Source organism: Camelina sativa, chromosome 12 (assembly GCF_030686135.1).
Source record: "Camelina sativa cultivar CO46 ecotype springtype chromosome 12, ASM3068613v1".
NCBI classification, from domain to species: Eukaryota; Viridiplantae; Streptophyta; class Magnoliopsida; order Brassicales; family Brassicaceae; genus Camelina; species Camelina sativa.
Genome location: NC_141891.1, coordinates 13181375 through 13200308, shown reverse-complemented (window position 1 = coordinate 13200308; position 18934 = coordinate 13181375). Strand labels below are relative to the sequence as shown.

At 39.0% G+C, this 18934-nt stretch overlaps 2 protein-coding genes and 1 pseudogene across 6 annotated transcripts; all 3 read left to right on the top strand.

Moving 5' to 3' along the window:
- Positions 1-58: 58 nt before the first annotated feature.
- Positions 59-3934, top strand: LOC104731621 (disease resistance protein RPP2A). The gene is given in 6 exon segments (XM_010451048.3): positions 59-542; positions 545-650; positions 974-2042; positions 2145-2438; positions 2526-3134; positions 3276-3934. Coding segments are annotated over 6 exon segments (3021 nt in total). The 3' UTR covers positions 3735-3934.
- LOC104731616 (vacuolar protein sorting-associated protein 54, chloroplastic) lies at positions 3902-12736 on the top strand. 5 transcript variants are annotated; one of them, XR_015574699.1, is made up of 19 exons: positions 3927-5158; positions 5260-5322; positions 5412-5491; positions 6472-6592; positions 6777-6851; positions 7028-7184; positions 7599-7687; positions 7904-8148; positions 8267-8438; positions 8523-8606; positions 8905-9049; positions 9140-9294; positions 9541-9694; positions 9919-10000; positions 10284-10363; positions 10572-10733; positions 10810-10877; positions 11321-11401; positions 11471-11591. XR_015574699.1 is itself a non-coding variant. In XM_010451039.3 (19 exons), exons 1-19 carry the CDS (start codon positions 4328-4330, stop codon positions 11616-11618), a joined length of 3000 nt encoding a protein of 999 aa, XP_010449341.1. In that variant the 5' UTR covers positions 3927-4327; the 3' UTR covers positions 11619-12305. The 5 variants fall into 5 exon arrangements, 3 of the variants coding, with proteins under 3 accessions (XP_010449340.1, XP_010449341.1, XP_087334792.1); XM_010451039.3 differs by having other exon boundaries at positions 9140-9302; positions 11471-12305; XM_010451038.3 differs by having other exon boundaries at positions 3902-5158; positions 8905-9302; positions 11471-12736.
- An 86-nt stretch (positions 12737-12822) lies between these two features.
- LOC147930477 (uncharacterized) lies at positions 12823-14743 on the top strand (annotated as a pseudogene).
- Positions 14744-18934: the final 4191 nt, after the last annotated feature.

Genomic DNA, 18934 nt, shown 5'->3' with positions numbered 1-18934 from the left:
ATGAAGATCTGAGAAACCAAAATTTTGTAAAGAAACCACACATCGATCCTCGAAATCAATGGAAGAAGATTCGAAATCAATGGAAGACGGCTGGGAAGCTTTGAGTGAGTTCCTCCGCAGTGAATCTGGCGGGAAGAAGAAGAAGGAGAGCGTTGAAGCTTCTCTTGGAAACTCAGTCACACCCTCCGAGGAAGTTGATACTCCTCTCCAGCTAAAGTTTCCCGGGCATAGCATTACAGGGTTTGAACCTGTCTTACTCGTTTCTTGTGGTGGTGACAACGACCAAGACTCCGAGGAGAGATACTTTATCAGCTATATCTTTAATGAGTTGTGTCTCCGTGGCTTTGCTCCTTTGAGATATGATATAACCAGGAGCATAGTGAATGGGTGTCCTGAGATGCTATACAGATCTCGGGTTGCTGTTATTATTTTCTCGATGAACTATGCTCGTTCCACAGAGTGTCTGGATGGATTTGTCGCGACCATGGAGTATTTGAAAGCAAACAATCTTCTGCTTATTCCTGTGTTTTTTAAAGTTAGTCTTGAGGATTCTCACGACTTGAGAATTTAGTCCAGGCATCTCAAGTTCTGAAATGGAGGGCGGCTATGATCAAATTAACTTCCATCAATAGATATCACTATATGGAGAGGTAAATTGATTTCTCTCTTCTTTCACTGTGCCATCATCTTCTATCTGTATGATATTATGATATAGTGACTGTCTCTGACTTTCGTAAAATTAATGGAATATTGTTAGTTTCTTTCTAAATAAGACAATCTTTATTAGATCAGATCATTTTTTTTTTCTTTTGCTCTGCCAACATTTATACGTATCATATGCTTTGCAAAAAAAAAAAAAAAGTCCTTTCAAAAATTTGCCTATCCAACACTTAAGCAATACAGGAGCAGAGCCTTTTTATCAGAAGTATGTTGTTTTGGTACTTTGTATTTATGATGTTTTGCTAATGCGCAGGCATCAAGTTATTATGCTTGCCAAGGATATCTTCAAAGATGTTTGCTTCCTGCTCAGTTCTGAAACTAACGGAATCAAGCATCCTTTCGAGGTTATATTGTCTCTGGTGCATTGTTCTCAATCTTTAGCCCCACATATTGTTGGACTTTGGGGTATGGCTGGCATAGGGAAGACTATCATCTCTAGAGACATTTTCAGAACACAAGCTGGGAAATATGACGTGTGCTACTTTATGCCAGACTTTGATAAAATGTGTCAAACAAAAGGGCTTAGTCATTTGCGTGATGAATTCTTCTCGAAAATCTTTGGGGAAGACAAAGTTTTCACAGACGTATGTGATACAAAATTAAGTTTCACAAGGGATAGGCTCCTTGATAAAAGGGTTCTCATTGTTCTTGATGGTGTGAGTAATGCTAGAGATGCAGAATTTTTGTTTGGGGGGTTTGGTTGGTTTTCTGGCGGACATACAATCATTTTAACATCTAGGAATAGGCAAGTTCTTGTACAGTGTAACGCCAAAGAGCTTTACCAAATCCCAAAACTATCCGAGTTTGAATCTCTTTGCGTTTGCTGCTATTTTTCCACTAAAGAAAATTGGAATAGAAGTATGTCATCGATCTCGGAGCTGGTGAACTACGCTAGTGGCATTCCATTGGCTCTGGGAGTCTTAGGTTCGTCTGTACTAAATCATTGCGCTAATGATGAGGAAGAACATCTGAGAAGATTGCGCCAACATCCTCCAGTCGAGATTCAGGATGCATTTAGAAGAAGTTTTAGTGGACTAGATGACAACGAGAAGAACATCTTTTTGGACCTTGCATGTTTTTTTAGAGGGGAGGATAAAGATCATGTGGTAAACATCCTTGATGGTTGCGGTTTTCTTACGGATTTAGGAATCTATGGTCTCATTGATGAGTCTCTCATCAGCCTTGTTGATAACAGGATAGATATGCCTAACATTTTTCAAGACACGGGTCGATTTGTTGTTTGTCAAGAAAACTTTGAGGCAGGCAAGCGTAGCAGATTGTGGAATCCCAATGACATTGTTGACGTGCTGACAAACAATTCAGTAAGTCTTCGAAAATGTGTCTCTATTGACTATTGAATCTATGAAAACTTTAGATTACCGCTTATGCTCCTTTCTTCACATCATCTTTTCCAATTTTCTCAGGGGAAAGAAGAAATTGAAGGCATATTTTTGGATGCGTCTGACTTAGCATTTGAGTTGAGTCCTACTGTATTTGAGAGGATGTATCGACTTAGATTGTTCAAACTCCACTGTCCAACTTCTGACCATTGCAAGGTTTGTATACCTCAAGGTCTTAACTCTTTCCCTGATGAGCTACGGCTACTCCACTGGGAAAAATATCCTCTTGGATCCTTACCTCGGAACTTCAATCCTGAAAACCTTGTAGAACTGAACATGTCATATAGCAACTTGACTAAACTATGGAAAGGAACAAAGGTATATCTTGACATTATAGTGTAGTCTGCTGTATACATGAGGTAATTAGTTTGTAGTCGGTGACTCATATTGGGTGTTTCTTAACAGAATCTCGAGAAGCTAAAGAGGATCATTCTAAGTCACTCCCAGCAGTTGACTAAATTCCCAAGGCTTTCAAAGGCGACGAACCTTGAGCATATTGATCTTGAAGGATGTACGAGTCTGGTTAAAGTTAACTCATCTATTCTTCATCATCACAAGCTTACTTTCTTGAGTCTGAAAGATTGTTCTCATTTGCGGATTATGCCTGCCACTGTTCATCTAGAATCTCTTGAAGTTCTTAATCTATCTGGCTGCTCAGATCTTGAGGAGCTTCATGATTTCTCACCAAACCTGAAAGAGCTATATCTAGCCGGGACTGCCATTAGAGAGATGCCATCATCAATCGAGGAACTCACTAGACTTGTTACATTAGATCTGGAGAATTGTAAAAGACTTCAGCACCTGCCATCGAGTATAAGTAACCTGAAAGCTACTGTTACACTTGGCACAAAACGTCCTGCCTCTTCCATGGATACAAGGGATCTATCTAGCTTGGAGGATATAACGTCACCATATAAGAGATGCCGATTGAAGAGAGTTATTGAGTCTGTTATTTTAAGGCTAAGAAAAAGGAAAGGAGCGAAGAGGGTCTCTAGAGCCACAAGCCTTTCTGAGGTAATTTATTGGCAAATACATGCTAGTAAACTTCTGACCTCCACGTTGAACTTAATCAACCCAATATGAATGAGATATCTTATTTGCTTAAAAAGACTCTGTTTCTCTTCTCATTCTAAACCTGCTAGCTTAATTCTGTAGGTTCAGCATAGCTCAGCTTCTACCTTGGTAAATGATTCCTCTTTCAGATCTTCTTGGGGATATCATGTTTTACCAGAAAGACCTAGCCAACCCGAATGCCAAGATTACATGAAGACAGGCGACTGCAAATTTGGCCATGTTTGTAAATTTCATCATCCGAGGAACAAAGAAACTCATGTCCTTGAGAATACATCTTCCGTGGCTTCCAAAACATCGGAAATGGATCGGCTAGGATTATCTCTTTCACTTGGATCTTCTTCAACAAGTGAGAAATTTAGAATACACAAGAATACATCTTCCATGGTTTCTGAGACACCAACACAGTCGAATACTCTTAGACTTTTGTCTTTACTTGGGACTTCACCATGTGTGTCTGACACAACACAAGCAACCGTTGGTAGGAACACCAAAGATTCAAAGCAACAGGGAGAAGAAAAATCAGATATATATGATTGGTGATGAAGAATCAAGAAACACGTCAAGCATCATTTCTATTGTTTCTGTTTGGTGGTAAAAGAATCGGTAAACTTTGTTTAAGCTGATATTTTGGAAGCAACTTGAAAACTATCTGATTCATTGCAGTGGAAAAAGATATATGCAAAAAAAGCGCTGGATCATTTTTATACATGTTTGTAAAGATCCAGCTCGATTACTACAAAGTCTACAATGTCAATGAAATATTTCTGCAATACAATTACGAATATTAGCAGAAAATTAAAAACAAGAGCCCTAAAAGTAAACATTAATCCTTCTTTTTGTAGATGACGTGGATACCAAATCCACCGTCGATTAAATCTCCGGAGTGAAACCCCGCACTGCACACACCACCATCACCTCTCTTTCGAGTTATCGAGTTTCTCGACCCAGAACGGAGAGGGCTTTTCACTTCTCTCCAGATCCAAACTCTCATCATCAAACCAAACCTTTCTCACAACTTATAAATTCGATTCGATCCATCCCCAAAGATCCTTCTGATTTTTTAAAAAAATTCAACTTCTTCTCCAGATCAACTTGTGATTTTTGGTTCATGATTTTGATTGCGTGAAGGTCTTATGGATTCACACCCTTCCCTAATGGGAAGGTCCATTGGCAATTCGAGCCGATCGAGCTTAGATCTTGGCCATTCTTCTTCTTCCTCTTCTCCTTTATCGTCGTTAACCAAATCGATCTCCGATGCAAGTAGTCAGAGTCTCTCTTCGATCCTTAACAATCCACATGGAGGTAAGTCTGGTGTTTATGGTTCCGATGCGTCTTGGGTTGGTTGGTGGTCTTCATCGACATTTGTAGCTCCCTCTGAGTTCGCTCCTGTTGCTTCGACGAAGCTCCCTGGCTCGGACCTTACCAGATCCGACTTCCATGGCTACGTTTCTTCGATCTCTGAGTCTCATGGTAGGTTTGAGGATATTAGAAAGCATACAAGGGAAGAGAGCTCTGGTTTTGATCAGGAGAGCCATGTCTCGGGTTTAGCTGCTTGCTTGCGTGAGGTTCCTTCGCTTTACTTTAAGGAGGATTTTGCTCTTGAGGACGGAGCTACATTTCGTTCTGCTTGCCCTTTTTCGAGCTTGAATGAGAATCTAGCGCTTCAAGAGAAGCTCTCACAGTATCTTGATGTGGTGGAGCTGCATCTTGTGAAGGAGATCTCTGTGAGGTCTGATTCGTTCTTTGAGGCGCAGGGACAGTTACAGGATTTGAATGTGAAGATTGTTGAGGGTTGTAGTAGGATTCGTGAGTTAAAAGAGACGATTCGGCTCCTGGATAGGAATTTGGTAGATTCAGCTCGACAGATTCAAGGGCTGAGCTCAACTAGGATTAATATGTTGGACCTGCAACGTAAATTGAGACTTATTTTGTATGTTAACCAAGCTCTCTCTGCGCTCAAATTGGTAAATTTTTCACTTTGATTTGTTTAGAGTACTGTCAAGTTAGCTACTTTTTGTGTGTTTTCCTCTTTTTCTTGATGGAAGTTTGATTCTTTATTGTTCAGCTTGTTGCATCCGCAGATTGTGCTGGAGCTTTGGATATAACTGACGATCTTCAGAACTTGTTGGTAAGTTCATCTGTGATTGATGTTGGATACTTTTAGATTATTAGGGTGCTCTTTTTCAAGAAGCTAAAATGGTTTTCCACCTTCTTTAGGCTGGGGATGAGTTAACTGGTCTACACTGCTTCCGCCATCTTCGGGATCATGTTACTAATTCCATAGATTCCATAAACAGGTGTGTCTCTTTTCAGGTTATGATTAGAGACTAAAATAGGCTGTATCAGTCTGTCTGTAATACTCTTTTAGAATGGATTGATTGGGAACATAAGGAGACTTAGTTGGATTTTAACTGTGCCAAGTACCTTGCCAAAAAGCCATCTAATTCTGAATCCAATTGTAGAGAAGTGGTGAAAATGTTATCTATTATTGACTATGTTTTGGGTTTCACTAATAAACCTCATGAAATTTTCTTAGATTGTGAAAGCAGTCGATATTTGAAAAATGTTTGCAGGGTTTTGCAGCTCTGTTTATCTATAACAGATAGTCTCTCTATAATTTGCGAAAGTCACTGTTCTTTGTGAATCAATCCTTTCATGTTTCCCGTGCTTGGGCCATTTGTTGAGATGTTAAGCTTATAACTGTGGGGGATATTTTTACCGTCTGATGACTATGAATGCATCCAGGCTTGTAGTATCCTGTTAGTAATCAATCATAACTTCTGAACTCTTAAACTTCCCCCTTAACTTGTGTGTTTCACGCATTGGCATTAATGCCTTGCTGGCTAAAAATAAATTTCCCTAATTATGATGAATCCTGGTTTGCACTGAAATGTACTTTGTTCTTCGTTACTTGTTTAATTCATTCATATTTTGTTATCTTCAAAGGTGTAGAACGTGTACAACCTGTAGGCATTTGTGTCAATTAAATGTTTAGTATATTGATTTTGTGCGTTCCGTGAAGATTTCGTATAATATAAGGTATATCTAGTTCTTTTTTTTTTGCCGTCTAAAATTTTTTTTAGAAATCAAGGAAACTGTTCATGAACAAAAAACAAAGTACTGCAGCTCATAACAACGCACAAATGCCTCTAACAAACAGGAAATGACTAAGACTAAAGAGATTATCTAGTTATCTACTTGTAACTTTTTCTCTGTTATTTTCTTTTATTTGTTTATTTGGTCTAGTGTCTGATGGCTCGCTGATTTTTCTTTGCAGTATTCTCACATCAGAATTCATGCGTATCTCAATACATGATACTGGGGAGATAGATGTACTGATTCTATCTGCAGCAAAAATACGGGGATCCATTTCATATAACGGGAAGACTATGGAAGAAGTAAGTCTCATCAGATATGGGCGCTTCTTTTTGTATTATGTGGAGCTCGATTGTTGGTGTAAAACTTAATAGAAGTACCTAAACTCTGCGAAGTGGTGTAGATTATCAGAAAAAGAACTGGATCAGAAAAAGAACTGGAACAACGACCAGCATAATACTGAATATTGTGTTTACACCTTTGCAGGTTCAGCTAGAAGAAGAGGATACCTCTACCTTATGTGATCGGCTTCTTCCTCTAGTTATTGGATTGCTAAGAACAGTGAGTGACCGGTCCGGATTATTTTTCAACATATGTTACCATTGAAGTTGACAATCCTTTATTGTTTGTGTCTTCGTTTATGCTGTTTCTGGTCTTTATTGTTGGTTCATAGTGGTCATTAAGTGTATAGTCTGAATTCAGCTTCTCATGTATTGTTCTTTGAACTGTTTTTGTAGGCAAAGTTCCCCTCAATTTTGAGGATGTATCGTGATACAGTCACATCCGAAATGAAAAATGCAATCAAAAAAGCAGTTGCGGAGTTGCTTCCAATTCTTGTTGCAAGATCGCTCGAATCTGATTTTTCACATGGGGAGCGCTCTGTAGATGTTGATGGTGAGATCTTAACTGTTGTTACTATATCTGTGGAATCTCATGCGACTTAGTTTGTGCATATAAACGTAGTTGAACAGAAGTTTGTATTTGAAAGTGTAAAATTCCTCTAATACACATTCTCATCAAGTTCAACCCCGTAAAAACAACAGTATTGGATTTTGTTTTAGCAGTTGTGTTTTAAGTAATATTACTGTATATTCCCATCTGCTTGTTTTCTTTTTAATCTCTAGTTTGATCTGAGTCCCGACTTGGACGTAATTTATATGGAAAGTGGTCAACTGATAAAGAATGTTGGCTGGAAACTTATTTTGAGGGACGAAATAGAAATTTATTATCTTCTCTTAGGATAATGTATTCCACTTCGGTGGTCGTTTGTCTCTCTTCGAACCATGCTTATTCCTAGTGTGTATACAGGTGGTGGCTTATCTCTCGCGAACAAGTTGAGGACTCTGTCAGCTGAGGCATTTGTGAATCTCCTAACTGCTATATTTAAGATTGTTCAGGTAATATATGCATCAATTATGGAACTGTTGATGATTTAAACAAGCATTATAGGAAATTAGACATATATGTTTTACTTATATTAAACCTCTGGCAGCCTCTTTATTTTGGTTTTGATACAGCTACCATATAATAGAGGTTTAAAAAAATTTCACCCTCTGAACAGTTAGATGTTTGATTAAGATGTAATATGATTTCATTTCATTTAGTGAATGCAGGCACATCTAGTCCGGGCTTCAGAAGTGAAAAAAGCAATTGAATGGATCCTCTGCAATATCGATGGACATTATGCAGCCGATTCAGTTGCAGCTGCAATTGCTGTTGGTGCTGTAGCAGCTGAAACAGCCCAGGAAACAGGTTTCCAAGGCGGGTCATTAGTGTCTTCTCCATTGGGTAAGGCTCTTCCGTTGCAGGGAAAATCAAGTGACGCATCAAGCTTGATGAACATGTCAAGAAACTTCAGGTTTCTTAGTTTCTCTATTATTTTTAAATGCATTTTTCCTAATTCTCGCTGTTGTGTGTGACACAGGCCCTTCTTCTATGCTTAGAACTAAATTAGGCATTTTTCTGATTGATAATAGGGCCGATGTCTTGAGAGAAAACACAGAAGCTGTCTTTGCGGCTTGTGAGGTTACACATGCTAGGTGGGCAAAGCTACTAGGAGTTCGTACTCATATTCATCCAAAATTGAAATTGCAGGAGTTCATGAGCATTTATGATCTGACTCAAGAATTTATAACATCTACGGAGAAGGTATTTGGTCTAAAATTTTCTACATAAAATAGATAAGAAATTGCATTGCTTATTCTTGCATGATATTTGTACTTAACTTAACAGATTGGTGGACGGTTGGGATCTAGTATTCGTGGGACGCTGCAATCACAAGCCAAAGCCTTTGTAGATTCCCAGCATGAAGCCCGGGTTAGTCTCCCTATATACGTTTATAAGTTTTACAGCAAGCACATTCACATTTTTGTTTAGTTTCATGGCTTACGGAAAAAGAAAAGTGGTGCAAAAGTGGCAGAAAAAAGTTATACCAAAAGCAATATGCCCAAGCCATCGTACTTTCTCTAGATAAATGTTAACCTTACTTATAACCAAGTAGTGTTGAACTATATTGACTTCATCGCATAGGTGTGCACATTCTGTTATTTTTATCGTCTCTTTCATTAACCAGAGTTCTTGTCATTATTCTAATTTGTATTTTGCTTTACTGTAGATGACAAAACTGAAAGCTGTGCTTGATCAAGAAACATGGGATGAGATAGATGTTCCCGAAGAATTCCAATCAATAATCAGTTCTCTTTTTGCATCCCAGGAGTTGATTTCTAGAATAGTTGATGCTGATCATAAAACAAACCACAGTAATTCGCTACCTCCCAATGGGTCTCTCACTTCTGGAATTGGAGATCAAAATACTGAATTACGAAATGAAAAATCTGAATCTGGTGAAGGTCCTGCAGTCAATGATGCACAAGTGAAATCCACAGTCTCCCCTGACTCTCTTGAAAGAAGCAAGGCTGGTGTATCTTCAGTTCCGAATAATCAAAGTAATCAGAAGGCGCACGGAAAATCTAACCTTTTCTATCAAGGAGTTGGTTACCACATGGTAAACTGGTTAGTTTTCTTGTTATGTGTTGTTTATATATGCCTTTTTCTCTAGTAATTTGAAGTTGGTTGATGAATATTTTTCTCCACTTTTTCCATTCACCAGAGTAGACTTTTGTTGTCTTACATGCCTGAGATGGGCAGTTTTCTCTCGTACCGTTTGCTAGGTTTCACTTGCTTAATGTTTGGCTGCTATCCAGGCTATAATTTATTTGTTATGCTGATGCAATTCCGTTTATGTCTGCAGTGGGTTAATATTGCTCAAGATGTTGGCAGAGTACATTGATATGTACCATTCTTTGCCAGCTTTGTCCTCGGAAGTTGCTTTTCGTGTTGCTGAAGTGTTGAGATTTTTCAACACTCGGACATGCCAACTTGTTCTGGGTGCTGGTGCTATGCAGGTATACAAAAAGATGTTTTAGATGAAGAAATAGTTTTCATCGCTGATTAGCTGTACTGAATTTTCTAATAATAACCTGTGATTCTGTATATTAACCAGGTGTATCATCTCACGTACTTACTTCTGCTATTGAATCTTTTAAAATAAAAGAATTTGATTCCTATATACGCAAAACAGATGTGATCTACTAATATTGATCTTTTCAATGGCATGCTCATACTATAGGTATCTGGTTTAAAGTCTATAAAGGCAAAACACTTGGCGCTTGCAAGTCAAGTAATCGACTTCACTTACACTATTATTCCTGGTAGGTGCTTTTCTTTAGTTATTTTATATTTTCACCGTTGCACTCATAATTTATTCAGCTGGATTAACGTCTTGATATCGTTTGCTTCTTCTAGTCTGTAAAAGTGGTTTCCTTCGGGTTATCCAAGCATTTTTAACATGAGCTTGCTAATGATGTTTATTCTGGTTCTTACATGTCCTGATGATTTGTTTTTAAGATGATCAGCTTAGTCTCTCCATTTTTCAGCTCATTTTCTATATATATTGGGTTCCTGCATAACACTATTTTTTTCCTGTGGTCCAAGAAACGAGAAGAATTCTGTTTTCAAAAGTACCTGAGACTCGAAAGCCTATGCTGTCAGTAGAATTTGATAAAGTTGCTCAGGTATGTTTCTCTTTTTGCCTTCTGGCTTTTGTCTTTCAATTTTACAGGCCGTAAGGTTTTGGAGGTCGTTTTGCACTTAATAAGGAAGTAGTTGAAAAATATTCACACCAGTTGGTTATTTAATTTGTATAGAAAATGGCCTGTAAAATGTTAGGATTGCGGTTTTAATGTTCGTTTCCATTAACTTCAGCTTCTGGCCAATTCTCAGGATTATAGGGTTCATCGAGATGAAATTTACACAAAACTGGTTCAGATAATGAGAGAAAGACTATTGGCTCATCTTCATGGGTTGCCTAAAGTTGTTGAGGGCTGGAACAGACCTCCAGACACCAATAAACAAACTAAAGAGTTTGCATGGCCACTCACAAGGGTGATTTATTCTCATTCATTAATCTTATAGAAACAATAATAGTAGATGTTTTTTTTAATGTGGATTTATTTTACAGGAAGTTGGCTACCTTCACCGCGTGTTGTCGGAGACATTGCATGAAGCCGATGTTCAAGCAATCTTCAGGTGCGCATATTTACAGATTTTATAGGAAAGATGCATTTAAATATTGGACTAGAATTGACTTATTGAGCCAATCAGATGTCTAGAAGTAGAGTCAATAAAACAAACTATCTGACGAATGATAGACTTAGTCATATGCATGGGAAATAAAACCTGAGATTGGCAGAGACCTCATTAACCTTGTGATTAATTTTACATTTTGGATTTGAGCAATCGAGATTTTATAGATCAGTGCTGGACTTTTCGAAGTTCTCTGCTCTTTATGCTAGTTACCCATCATGCCTCTAGTTGATACTACTGCTTCATTTTACTTTAGCTTTATGGTATGACGCAGCACATTATAGTTTCTTTCTTATTAATGCAAAAGGCAGGAACCAATCTTCTGGGTTTTAAAAAAGTCACTTCTTTTACTTAGTCTCCCTAATACAGTTTCATGATTCTTGTAGGCAGGTGATTTTAATTATCCACACACAAACCTCTCAAAAGCTTACGAACTTGGAGATAAGCTCTCCAGAGGCAAAGAAAAGGTAACTTTATATCCTTTGGAAATATAACCAACTTAGCTTTTGTAATAAATATTGTCTCGTTTTAATCAGGCTGAAGCTTCACATTGAGCTTATCCTCAAATGTATCCGGTCATTACCATCTGACAATGCCAATCAATCTGACATCCCAAACTGGGGACAGCTAGATGAATTCTTTGCACAACACTTCAGAGAAGAAGAAGAAGGCGAAGCTGAGTGATGAAGTCGTCATTGTACAGCAATTTTTTTTCTCGCACATCGATTAAAAAGTTAAAAAATCAGAGTTTGGGTATGAAGATGGACTACGTGTCCTGTAGATTTAACTTACAGGTAACAAATTCCTTCCTTCTGCCTCCATTACCAGTGAACCATTCTGCAACCAAAGGGCGTTTACAAAATATGATACGTTATTGTCTCACCGGGTTACATTACAATTTGTGGAAAGCAAACCAATTTAGTATCCTGGAAAGCAAGTCCGCGTTTTGTTCAGCTACTCCATAAAACTTAAAAAGAGAATTCTGATGGTTGGACCTTCAAAATGCAGGCATATTACAGTTCTTGGCAGGGATAAATATTATATCAATTTATGGTTGTACCAAAAGTTTGGAAGCGAAAAGTATCTCTATAAAGTAACATTCTCTCTTTTTGTTTGGGTTTTCTCACTTACCAGCAATGTTGCTTTTTATCATCTTTGTTTTTTTTCTGAGTTTGTAAGAGGTACAAGTGACTGGATAGAAGTTTTTGAAAGAGGTCAGCACTCAGCAGTATATTTTAGACGTAAATATTATTTTCAGAGAGAAAAAAGATTAATGTTCTTAGAATACAAGATGTATACGACACCTAAAGAGACCACCAGGCTAAAAGCCATCTGATGGGAGGCGTAGTCAGTTTAAAGTTTTTAACTAAATGCATTTGTCAAATATATAAAAAAGATACGTAATTTGCAAAGTCGGAGTCATTGGGCTGCACGGCATTGGCAAGACTTTTATGAATGAATTCTTCCGAGACTTGGAATTTTATAATGTAATGGGTTAAAACGCTTGCTGGGGATGCTCTTAGAGGAATTGCTCGCAGATGAGGATTCTCGATGACACAGATAGAAGTTCTTCTTAAGGGTCATCATGAATGAACTAGGAAAGAAAGGAAGCGAGATTGTGACTACAACAAGTGAATCGTGATCTGGTTCATGAAACTTACTGTATTAGAGGGGTTGGTTTGTAAATATTAAGTTGTATCTAAGTTTCCTTATTTGTCATATACTCTAGGGTTCTCACGTTTGTGTATATATACTTTGTATCATCATAATAATAAGGCTGAGCTGTTCTATTACTATCTTTACATGGTATCGGAGCCAAACCTAGATCCAAAACTCTGATAACCTTTTGTGAGCGGTTTCGATCATGTCAGAAACAGAGAAGACTACGATGAGTGAAGGGAAAGGTAAGGAGATCGTAAGGGTGTCTGAAATATCAACATCCTCGCCTCTTTACTTACATCCGTCTGAAGGGCCTGGAAGTTTGATTACTACGGTACAATTGAAAGGGGATAACTATGAAGATTGGTCGAAGCATGTGCGGAATGCCTTGCGTACTTAACGAAAGTTGGGTTTTATTGATGGGAGTTTGGAGAAACCGGTTGTGGCGGAAGAAATCGAGCAGTGGGAAGTCGTCAATTCAATGATTGTGGCATGGCTGATGAATACGGTCGAGCCAACGTTGAGAACAATGATCTCGATGGTGGATGACACACATGTTGTGGGAAGATTTGAGGTTGCATTTCTCGGTTGGGAATGGACCGAGAGTGCATGAACTAAAATCCGAGTTAGCTAATTGCAAACAGCAAGGAGATAGTGTAATGATCTATTTTGGGAGACTAAAGAAGATGTGGGATGAGCTGGCAGTGTACAAGCCTTTGAAATCGTGTTCGTGTGGTGAACTTGCTGCACATCATGAACAAGAAAGATATGAAGAACGAACACATCAATTTTTGATGGGGTTGGATGATGTTCGGTTTGGTGGAATAAGCTCCACACTAACAAACATGGAGCCAATGTTGAAGTTGTCTCAAGTTTATCAGCGAGTGGTGCGCGATGAAAGGCAGAAAGGTATCACACACAACAAGGAAGAACGTGTAGACGCGGTAGGCTTCGCTGTTCAAAGTGGGAACAAAGGCAAAACAGGGGAGTTCCAGTACCGTGAAAAGGATGTTACATGTACCCATTGTGGTAAATACGGGCATGCTATCTCCGACTGTTTCCAGATCAAAGCATATCCGGACTGGTGGGATGAACATGGTAGAAACTATGGTGAACGAAGAGGAGCTGGAAACAGAGGAGGTCGAGGACGCTTTGGGCGAGGGGGAGGAATGGTTGGAAGCTTCGGTCGAGGGAGAGGTTCGCAACTGGCTCGCGCGAACGTGGCTCAGACTCACCCTGCGGAGGCTGGGACTGCGAGTTCAGTACTCGCACAACCTGTTGCGAACTCGGCTGCAACTGTTCGTAAAGAGTTCGATCGAGCTTCTCTCCCGCAATTTACTGACGATCAGATTACTTCTTTGATTAGTCTTCTTAATCAACAGAAGACAGCACCTTCTGCATCCAAACTTTCTGGTAAGATGGATATGATCATAGATTCTGGTGCGTCGCACCATATGACTTCGGATATTAACCTTTTGAGTGATGTTCAATCGATATTGCCATGCGCAATTCGTCTTCCCGATGGGGATCGAGCTATGGCTGAAAAACAGGGGCGGATGTGTTTGGGTGGTGACATATGGTTGAATGGAGTTTTGTATTCACCCGATTTGACGTGTTCTCTTATTTCTGTTGCCAAATTGCTCAAAACGACTAAAGGATTTGTTACTTTTACTGAGGAAGTGTGTGTTTTGCAGGACCGTACTTTGAAGATGATTGGTGCGGGTGAAGAGTGTGATGGGGTCTACAAGTTCAGAGGGATTCTTGGAGGCCAAGCAAACAAAACAACAAGCAGTGATCAACGTGCGTTGTGGCATAGACGTCTCGGGCATCCTTCTGATCGTGTTTTATCTTATTTATCTAGTATTTGTGATGTTGGGAAAACAGTTGACACAGATGGGGGTTGTGATATTTGTTATCGAGCTAAACAAACTCGGGATTCTTTTTCTGAAAGCAATAATAAAGCTGATGCTATTTTTGATTTAATTCATTGTGATATTTGGGGAGCTTACCGTACTCCGTCTATGTCAGGAGCTGTTTATTTTCTTACTATAGTGACTATTCACGTGCTGTCTGGATTTATTTGTTGCTTGAAAAACGAGAGGTATCCTCCTGTTTACAGAATTTTTGTGCATGGTCACTCGTCAGTTTGATAAAAAGGTGCGTGCGGTTTGATCTGATAATGGTACCGAGTTCACATGCTTAAAACGTTATTTTGATCAAGAAGGGATATTGCATCAGACGTCCTGCGTGTACACACCGCAACAGAATGGCTGTGTGGAACGAAAAAATCGACACATTCTTAATGTGGCACGGTCCTTGATGTTTCAGGCTTCCTTACCGGTGAAATTTTGGGGAGAGTGTGTACTTGCTGCAAGTCATCTTATCAACAGAACTCCCACACAGTTATTGCAAGATAAAACTCCTTATGAGATGTTATACGGCAAGCCACCCTCCTTTGACGGTTTAAAGGTGTTTGGATTTTTGGCCTATGCACACAAGCTTTCTCGGGATAAGGATAAATTTGGGGAGAGGAGTCGCAAATGTGTTTTCTTGGGATATCCGTATGGAAAAAAGGCTGGACTATGTATGATTTAGAGTCCCATGATTTCTTTGTCTCTCGAGATGTGCAGTTTCATGAAACGGTGTTTCCTTTTGCCACAATGTCTTCTACACCGAGTGACACAGTCCCATCTCTTTCAGCTCCGCCATTGCTCTCTGATGATGATTTTAGATCAACACCGCCTGGGTTGGTGGTTCCACAGGAGTTAGCTGAAGCAGGGGAACAAGCACAGCCAATCGGTGTTGATCATAGTGATGTCTCTTCTCGTCTGGTGGCTGACGACAGGAGGAGTGTTGATATTGCGACTCCGGTTTTGACACAAGAACAGGTTGTTGAACCGTTGACTGAACAACTTGGACGAGGTCATAGACAGAAAGTGCCTTCCAAGCGGCTGCAGGGCTACGAGGTTTCATATCATTCACTGATAAATGATCACCCCCCCCCATCACTCTCCTCTGCCCCTACCACATCTTCACTCAAAGGTACGGTCACTTATCCCATAGCTAATTACGTCACCAATGAGCGTTTTTCTGCAGCTCATGCAGTTTTTCTAGCTGCTATCTCGGCCAATGTTGAACCTGATACATACAAAGAAGCAATGCAACTCCAAGTGTGGAGAGATGCTGTTAAGTTTGAAGTTGATGCTTTAGAGGACCAACATACATGGGATGTCGGAGACTTACCGCTGGGGAAGATGTGTCTTTATGTGATTGTATATGTTGACAGCATCTCTCCACACTTACTCACTGTTTGCTTTAACACGCGGGAAGATGTGTCTTTATGTGATTGTATATGTTGATGATCTTCTTATCGGTGGCAATGATGAAGACACAATTTCTTGCTTCAAGGGTTATCTCAATCAATGTTTTCGTATGAAAGATTTGGGTTCTCTCAAGTATTTTTTGGGGATTGAGGTGGCTCGATCATCTAAGGGAATTTACTTGTCTCAGAGGAAATATGTTTTGGACATTATCAATGAATGTGGATTGTTAGGTGGGTGTCCTGTTTGTACGCCTATCCTTCAAAATCACAAGTTGGAAGAAGATACAGGACAGTACTTCGACACTCCGTAGCGATATCGAAGGTTGGTTGGACGGTTGGTGTATCTAACGATTACTCGGCCAGAGCTCATGTATACAGTTCATGTACTGGCTCAATTCTTACACCAACCTCGGTTGAAACATTGGTGGGCTGCGCTGCGTGTTGTTCGCTACCTCAAGAACAACCCTGGTCAAGGGATTTTATACACTACGAATGGTGATTTACATGTTTCGGGATATTGTGATTCAGATTTTTCAACCTGTCCGATGTCTCGTCGCTCTCTCATGGGTTTTGCTATCTTGTTGGGTGGGTCTCCTATTGCTTGGAAAACTAAGAAACAGAGTGTTGTTTCTCAATCTTCGGCGGAGGCTGAGTATAGGCTATGGCATTTACGGCTTCCGAGCTCACTTGGATATGTGGTCTGCTTGCTGATTTTGGTGTCTCCTCGCCGGAGCCGTTTAGTCTCTACTGTGACAACAAAGCTGCTCTTTATATTGCGGCAAATCATGTTTTTTTATGAGCGCACAAAACACATTGAGCGGGACTGTCATTACGTACGAGACGAGATTCAGAAGGGTTTGATCAAGACGGACTACGTTCACACTACTCAACAACTTGCGGATATATTTACTAAGGCTCTGGGTACACCAGCATTCAATTATCTTTGTTACAAGTTGGACATTTGTGATCTACATGCGCCAACTTGAGGGGGAGTATTAGAGGGGTTGGTTTGTAAATATTAAGTTGTATCTAAGTTTCTTTATTTGTCATATACTCTAGTGTTCTCACGCTTGTGTATATATACTTTGTATCATCATAATAATAAGGCTGAGCCGTTCTATTACTATCTTTACATACTGTCAAGATTGGTTAGATCACTTTTATCATTGTGCCTTGGATCAATTCCGCCCACCAGAGAGCTGTCAAAGAGTTTGTGATTGTGCGTGTAAAGAAGCCATCAGGACCTCACCTTTATAAGCGAGAAACATTTGCCAACGCCCAACGGGAACATATTTTCCCAAAACACTTGAGGCCATATTTTCAGATTGATATTTAAGTACTATGTAGTTTTTTTTCTTTGATCAAGGGTATTCAATTTTAAAACATAGCAACTAGTACAAAGTTATGGCTGTTTTTATCATAAAGTTAGACCCGAACCATATCATTCATTGTCTATCTTTAAAAAAAGAAAAGAATTACTCAGATGTTATCCAAAAGTTGATTTATTCCTGATAGGTATACATTTTCTAAAAATTCTTAGATATTTAGTGTCTGGGTGTAATTACAATTTACTCGTAGATTTATAATTTCGATTTTAATTAGAAAAATAATTAAAAAATACACATCAGCAAATTAAAATACATATCATCTTCCATAATCCATGTCACTAGACAGGTTTTTTTTCCAGACAGTTTCTTCTTTATATCGAAAGAGAGAAAAACTGAAAGGTTTTTACTGTTCACAACCCGAAAAAAAAAACTCTTTCTCTCTCTCGTCGCCGAACCCTAATTCCCGGCTATCCTCTCTCGCTCTCTATCTCTTCGTCGTTGCTATCTTGTTTGTTTCCGTTTAAGCCGCCTTCGTTTTCGAGTTCCAGTATATGACGGCTGAGTTATAGTATTTACGGGAAAACGAAAGGCCTAGTCGATTAATATGACGGCTGAGTTATAATGCTTGACGGCTGAGTTATTACACAAAATAAAACAAATGTATTACAACAATACTATATCCGACAAGTTTTCACATTGTGTCCAACTTATTTACATCGCGAACATGCGTGTTGCTTAAATACATATTTGTGTTTCTTTACCCAATTACTGGAACTGGATCCATGAAAGAAAATGAAGAAGAATGAGGAGATTAATAAGAATGAGTGTAATTAAGAAGTTAAGAACGAGGAGAAAAACAAGGGGAAGAACAACGTGAAGAACACTTTTTAACCAATTGAAGAACAAGAGTCGAAGGAACGATGTTTCGTATTTCCGGAGAAGATAATGACATGGAATGCTGACATGGATGATGCGTCCGAAGTGGCAAGTCAGCCACCAAACGAACATGTAAATCAGCCTAATTAAATCAGCCATCAAACAAGATTATAACTCAACCGCAACATGAATACTATTACAGTAATTAAAAAGCAAAATTAGCTGCTAAATTCAGCCGCTTAATCAACTGAAAATATGTAACTCAGCCATATTGTTTAATAAGTCAGCCGTAGCTGAATGATATTCTTAGCCCTGGGCATTCGGGTATCCGATCGGATTCGGGTTCGGATGTTCGGGTTTTCGGATTTTCGGATGTAGAGATATAAAACCCGATCAGGTACTTTATAATATCGGGTCGGGTTCAGGTAATTTGGCTTCGGGTTCGGGTAATTTTGGGTTACCCGAATTCATTAAAAAAAAAAATCTTTTTACTTCTCTCGTGAAAAAAAAAAAATTACTTTCTACTTCTCTCTTCTTGTCTCCTTCTTCTTCATCTCTCTTTTCTTCAGCCAAAAACCCTAGTTTTGTTTATCCATGGCCACCACGTCAGGAATCAAATCCTTCAAATTCTCTACTAAATCTAACAATATCTATAGCAAATTATATTATATGATTCATATTTATCTTCCAACCTCACTCACTCCTCAAACCCCACAAAGTATCACTTTTTTTTTTCTTTTATAGATTTGCTTGTCATGTATCTAGTAAAATTGATCTAGGTATTGAAAAAAATAATTCTGGATTCTGTTTAAGAA

Excerpts from the sequence above, each read along its gene's own strand:
- LOC104731616 (XM_010451038.3), top strand. The coding sequence starts at position 4,328 with ATGGATTCACACCCTTCCCTAATGGGAAGGTCCATTGGCAATTCGAGC. Across the intron at positions 9,303-9,540 it reads GGTTACCACATGGTAAACTG|TGGGTTAATATTGCTCAAGA; the intron begins GTTAGTTTTCTT and ends TTATGTCTGCAG. Across the intron at positions 10,364-10,571 it reads AATTTGATAAAGTTGCTCAG|GATTATAGGGTTCATCGAGA; the intron begins GTATGTTTCTCT and ends GCCAATTCTCAG.